The sequence below is a fragment of the Marmota marmota genome, unplaced genomic scaffold (assembly GCF_001458135.2).
Source record: "Marmota marmota marmota unplaced genomic scaffold, marMar, whole genome shotgun sequence".
Classification (NCBI taxonomy): Eukaryota; Metazoa; Chordata; class Mammalia; order Rodentia; family Sciuridae; genus Marmota; species Marmota marmota.
The window spans coordinates 17,435,125-17,441,912 of record NW_026000174.1 but is presented as its reverse complement, the minus strand read 5'-3'; the positions used below and the strand labels follow the sequence as shown (position 1 = coordinate 17,441,912).

The following is a 6,788-nucleotide window of genomic DNA, read 5'->3' as shown; positions in this document are numbered from 1 at the left end:
TAAATTTTAGTTTCTTCAAGCATAGCAATGATTTGTCTGCTGGATGGAAAGAGAAAAATGTGCTTCAACATGTGAAAATGTAATCAATAACAATATACAGGATTGCTTTTTTAAAATTTCCAAGATGAATTCATTATAAAGAGAATCTATTGATATAGTCGTAATATTCTTAGCTGAATTTATTAAATTTTGGTCACTCCTGGGAATATTAATGTGTTTGTGAATTTGGCTAAGCTAAAAGAATATGCCCATATTTTTATCTTAAACTAAACAACAGAAAAGGTTCCTTGACATAAGGGTATGCTCATGTGTTTGTGTAAAGTAAGTACTGTGTTTCATATTTGAAACACATAATGTGAATTGAACAATACTACTGTTCATTTTTTAATGGATTTTATTTTTTAAATACATGACAGTAGAATGAATTACAATTCTTATTACACATATAGAGCACAATTTCTCATATCTTTGTATATAAAGTATGTTCACACCAATTCATCTCTTTATACATGTACTTTGTTTTTTTCTTTGCATTACAGTTCTTATTACACATATACACCACAATTTTTCATATCTCTATTTGTATATAAAGTATGTTGACACCCAATTTGAGTCTTCATACAAGTACTTTGGATAATGATGTACATCACATTCCACCATCCTTGCTAAACCCCTGCCCCCTCACTTTCACTCCCACCCCTCTTCCCTATCTAGATTTTATCTAATCCTCTCATGCCCCCCCCATCCCACTATGAGTCAGCCTCCTTATATCAGAGAAAAGATTTGGCATTTGTTTTTTGGGGGGATTAGCTAACTTCACTTAGCATTATCTTCTCCGATGCCATCTATTTACCTGAAAATGCCATGATTTTATGCTCTTTAAATGCTTAGTAAAATTCCATTGTGTATATATGCCACATTTTTTTTAGCCATTCATCTATTGAAGGGTATCTAGGTTGGCTCCACAGTTTAGCAATTGTGAATTGTGCTGCTATAAACATTGATGTGGCTGTGTCCCTGTAGTATGATGTTTTTAAGTCCTTTGGGTATGGTTGGAGGAGAGGGATAGCTGGGTCAAATGGTGGTTCCATTCCCAGCTTTCCAAGGACTGTCCATACTGCTTTCCATATTGGCTGTACCAATTTGCAGTCCCACCAGCAATGTATGAGTGTTCAAAAAGATGCCTATGATGCAACAAACTTTTGAAAATTCCCAAGACATATAATTTAAGATTGGGCAATTCCAATATGTAGGTAACACATTTGTTGTTGTTGTTGTTTTGTTTGTTTGTTTTTTTAAACTGACTTTAGTTCTTACTGAATGATTTTCCTGTCACTTGATGTAAAGCAGTACATTGTACTCGGGCCACTTATGACACATACCCAGAAATCAATGAAATATAGGCATCAAATCAAGAAAAAGAGATTTCCCATGAGATCACTGTCCCCAAGAGACAGTTGCATGAATAATAAGAAAGCTCAAACCAGGTTACAGACATTCTTGATTTTGATCATTCAAAATAGGGTTTTCTGCTTATAGTTCTTTCACAAATACACTTCAGTGAGATGCCAGGTAAGAAAAACATGGTTTCCCTATACTTTGAACAGGACTAAGATCAAGGAGACTTTTAAATAAATTATTAGTAGAGCAATTTTATCATGTAGTATAAGGAATCACCAGGGTTTAAATGATGTTTCTTTCTGTGAAATTGTCCTTCATTTGTCTTCTTCAAAGACTTGAGGTATTTGAACAAATGATATTGAGTCAAATAAAAGGAAGTATTCTTAATGTAGTCCTTACCAGAAGAAGAGAGCTGTCTTTGCCTGTGAGAACACTGGATATAAGGTAACTTCATTCCTGAACATAAATACCCTTGTGATGAAAAAGTATAGATTCTAAAAATGCTTAAAAACTCATGGATAAGAGAAGACATCAAAAATACACTTGGCACAAATCCCTTAACAATGGAAGACAGTGATTTTGACTAAGCAGGATGTGCTCTTATCAATGGAACTGGACATTCTAGACCCCTTCTCGCCGTTTGTGTCCTTATAGCAAATTTCAATATTAGGGGAAAAATGCTAACAAAGCTTCTGTGAATAATAGCTATTTCCTTACTTCTTAAAGGTCATGTGTAAAACTGCTAATCCTTTTTTCATTTCTTCTGAAAGTCTCTTCCAAATTAACAAGATTAAGATTTTGAAATGTTCAATAACGTGCCAGGTGAAAGTATAAACAAGTGGATAGGATCATTAAGATTCTAGTCCTCCTTGATACTAGGGAAAGGCAGGGGTTTTAAAGGAAATATTTCTATTATTATTATTATAATAGTCTTTCTCTAAAAATTTCCCCCTGTTGAAAGATTAAAATAAGGTGGGATTTGAATGGGAATAGCTAGGAAATGATCAGGTCACCACCAACTAGGGTCTATGTACCCCATCTGAAAATAGTGTTTTGTATACCTTTGAAAAGTCCTGCTAACAAAAGGACTGTCATTAATGACTGAGGAGAGATGAGCAAGTGGGATATCACTACAGGTACATATTTGTAGGGCTGGCTTGGTGTTTGTAAGGACGACTGCCTATACACATGAAGATCAAGTGTGTAATACCTACTATCATGAATACAGAATGTGATGAGAGGTGGGCTCAGGAAAACTACGTGCTTTGCTCTCTATGCAAAGGAGAACCAGTGTGTCCAAAGCTGATTTTATCTTGATAACATAGAGTTTGAAAATGACCTTATCTCTCATGTATATTATAGTGGGTAATGGACAGGCTTCTCATGTCTTTAATAAAAGCAGCTAATTATATCAAAAATAGTACTCAGAATGGAGTGTAATTGTAAATTTATAAATTATTTCTGGAATTTCCCATCTACTATTTTCAGACCATAGTTGAACATGAATAACTAAACCTGGGGAAAGTAAAACCATGGATAAGTGGGGATACAAACTATGTTAATAAACATGATTTATACTAGGCAGATAGAGAAAATAATTAATATTTATTGAATATGTGGATGAAGAAATAACCTATACTTTTATTGAATTAAATCAATAAAATCAATACTAAATAATATTTAATTATCCAAAATTAAATATTTGTTAATATACACATATACATATATACAATGTTAAAAACTAATTTCTAAAAATGTACCTAAAAAAAGAGTTCTATAATAGAGTCCCTGAACATAAATTTTTAAATTAAGAATTTATTCAATATTTAGTATTTTCTTATTTTAAAAAGTTTTATTTGTTACATGTTCAATTTTTTAAAAAATATATTTACATTTGATAATGAATAAACTGTGTGTTAGAGGGTTATTTAAATTTTCTATCTATAAACTATGTGTTGCAGGGTTATTTAAATTTTCTTTCTATAAAATAGTAAGTTTTTGTTGTTGTTGCTTGTTTTAGTTTGTTTGTTTTGTGGAGTTGGGGATGAACCCAGAGCCTTATGCATGCAAAGCAAGCATGCTACCAACTGAGCTATATCCCCAGCCTATAAAATTTTAAAAATAACAAAAATTATTAAAAAAAAACCAAAAATATATCTAAAATATAAAAACTGAATTATCTTACATGAATAGCAATTATTATTATTACATTAAAGAAGTTCAGGAGTATTATATAAAGTTGACAAAAGTTTTTATATGCTTATTTTCATTTCTATACTTATCACATGAAGAAAACATGGCATATTAAACATGTCCATAGACTACAGTTTAGATAGAATTGTCTACTTTGCATCATTATTAACCAAGGCACTAAGAAATGTCCTGATCATGACCTACTAGTATAACAGTGGTCAACTTCACCGTTTGAATATAGCCCTCTTTGCTTTAAGGCTTATTTTTTAAAGGACTTTTTTTTTTTCTCTTCTCTCCTCTCCCCCTCCCTAACAAGATTAGGGAGACAGTAACTGTAACTGTCATTGTAACTGGCCAGCAGGTAGCTCTTGCAGTGTGAATATGCCAAACAAAGAGACTATTCATGGTCAAGTTGTGGTGAACGAGGTGGATCAAAATGGCATGAGATTTCATAATGCTACTAAGAATGGAGTGTAATTTTAAACTTATGAATTATTTCTGGAATTTTCCATCTGACCATAGTTGACTACGAATAACTAAAACTGGAGAGAGTAAACTGGGATCCTTTACCAGGGCACACCTGGAATGCAACCCTTGAAGTTTCTTTAAAAGCTCTCTGTTTACCTAGATGAGCAGAATCACAGCCTCTGGGACAGGAGTCCCCTGTATTTCTCCTTTGTTAGCAAAGCAATAAAATTTCTTTTTCCTTTTTCTCAAAATTGTGTCCTCTTTCTTGGATTGGCATTGGGACAAGAAACAAACTTTTAGTAACACTAGTGAAAACACCATAATAAGAATAAATTTGGATGAGTTTTTAAAAACAAGTTCACTGCAGTCTTCCCCACTTACCTGTGGCAGGTACATTCAAAGATTCCTAGTTAGTGCTGAAACCTGTTTGTATTTTATAGAGAAATAACTATGATAAATTTAATACTTTTTTCATTTTAACCAAGTACTTATAATGGACTGTGGTCATAAATTCTGGGATTCTAAGTGTGAAAACAAAACTATCAGAAATTTACTTTTTCCTCTTCACAATTTTGCACATAGAAGATTTTTTGTTTGTTTGATTGTTTGTGTTAATCCCAAATCTTAGCAGCTATTAAAGAAATTCCAACATGTCTCTTAAAGGGACCACTTATAGCTTCTCATCAACATAGCAAAATTTCCAACATCACTACTCTTGCACTTTGGGGCACTAAGTAAAATGAGGGTTATTTCAACTTAGCATGGTCATTCAGTGACAAATGATCTGAAACTTACTAAGTAACTGGCCATCAGGTAGCTTGTGCAGTGTGAATATGCCAAACAAAGGGACTATTCATGTTCAAGTTGTGATGAGCGAAGTGAATCAAAATGGCATGAGATTTCATAATGCTACTCAGGATGGAGTATAATTTTAAACTTATGAATTATTTCTGGAATTTTCCATCTGACCATAGTTGCCCATAAATAACTAAAACTGAGGAGACTAAAACCATGGATAAGTGGGGACTACACTGTTTAAAATACTTTATTTATTTTAGAACTTTCATTTTCAAGCATTACTATTTTAATTAAGTGACTTGGGTGGAATAAATGTCAAGATTTCAACTATTAATTTTTTTTCAACTCACACTATCTGGATAGTTGAATCAGGAAGGTCTTGTTCATAGTCTAGAAGGTCAGATGCTATACAATTTAAAAAAAAAAAAACATTTAATCTCATATTATACACCCATCATTGTCAGTTTAGAATGAGAAACATGATGAGTAGTATATTAAAGGTTCAAATCAAATTTTAACATTTGTCTCTGGGACAACACATTCCATTCTAGAAAAGGCATGCAGCCCTGGCATCGTGCTTCCTGTTAATGGCACCAACTCTGCCTTCTCCACCTTCCTGGTCACAGGCCTCCCAGGGCTAGAGTCTGTGCACATCTGGATCTCCATACCCTTTTGTGCCATGTTCCTTATTACCTTGATGGGTAATGTGAGCATCATGACAATTATTTGGCAGGAGGAGACCCTCCATGTGCCTATGTATACCTTCCTGGCCATGTTAGCTTTCTCTGATCTGGGCCTGTCCTTCTTCACCTTTCCCACCATGCTGAGGATCTTCTGGATGGATGCTCGAGAGCTGACCTTTTCTGCTTGCTTCACCCAAATGTTCTTTATTCACACCTTCCAGGATTTTGAGTCAGCCATTATTCTGGCAATGGCCTTTGACCGCTATGTGGCCATTTCTCACCCATTGCATTATTCCTCCACTCTTACCAATAGCGTCATTGCCAAGATAGGTTTGGCTATTGTTGTGCGAACCTTGAGTGTGCAAGTGCCTCTCCCCCTGCTCTTGAGGAGGCTGTGCTTCTGTCACTCCAACATACTTTCTCACTCCTACTGCCTGCATCCTGACATCATAAAGCTGTCCTGCTCTGATACTAGGATCAATAGCATCTTTGGACTGTTTGTGGTACTCTCTACTATGGGACTTGATTTTCTCCTCATTCTCCTTTCTTATGTGTTGATTCTGAACACTGTGTTGGGCATTGCATCTCACAGTGGCTGCCTCAAGGCTCTCAACACCTGCATCTCCCACCTGTGTGCTGTGATCCTCTTCTTCACACCCATGATCTGCCTGGCTATGCTGCATCGCTTTGGCCCAAGACTTCCATCACTCATCTATGTGACCATGGCCAACATGCACTTCCTCATTCCCCCTGTGATGAACCCCATTGTATATGTGGTGAAAACCAAGCAGATGCAGGATAAAATTCTGAAATTATTCATTAAAAAAAATTCAGAAAAACCCAAAGTCACATTTATAACATAAAACTTGGTAGATGAATATAATATTAAATGACTGGCAATCCAACTCTTTTGTCTAATATTTTTTCAAAATTTATTTCTATGTAGATATGGAGACAAAGATATTAAAGATATGAGTAATTGTATTTTTGCAAACTGAACAAGGTATGCTTTTCTCTTTCATCCTTTTCATACTGTTTAAATTCATCACTTAAATCTCCTTTTTGCAATTGCTTTTTATCTCAGATATTTTTTTTAATCTCATGACGTGTCTGTATCTTATGCTTTCTGGAAGAGAAGGTCTTCATTAGATTATGTTGATTCATCTTTTAAATTCAACATTTATATAGATTATATCTACATAAAGCTGGTCTTTATTTCCTTTCCACAATTTTTGCAGTGAAATG

General features: G+C 34.4%; 1 protein-coding gene across 1 annotated transcript; it reads left to right on the top strand.

Annotated features, from left to right (window-relative positions):
* Window positions 1-2,512: 2,512 nt before the first annotated feature.
* Window positions 2,513-6,406, top strand: LOC107157169 (olfactory receptor 51G2-like). Its single transcript, XM_048787890.1, has 2 exons — window positions 2,513-2,537; window positions 5,412-6,406. The coding sequence occupies exons 1-2, from the start codon at window positions 2,513-2,515 to the stop codon at window positions 6,404-6,406; spliced, it is 1,020 nt and encodes a 339-aa protein (XP_048643847.1).
* The last annotated feature ends 382 nt before the right edge of the window (window positions 6,407-6,788 follow it).

Excerpts from the sequence above, each read along its gene's own strand:
- LOC107157169 (XM_048787890.1), top strand. The coding sequence starts at position 2,513 with ATGAGCAAGTGGGATATCACTACAG. Across the intron at positions 2,538-5,411 it reads CAAGTGGGATATCACTACAG|AAAAGGCATGCAGCCCTGGC; the intron begins GTACATATTTGT and ends ATTCCATTCTAG.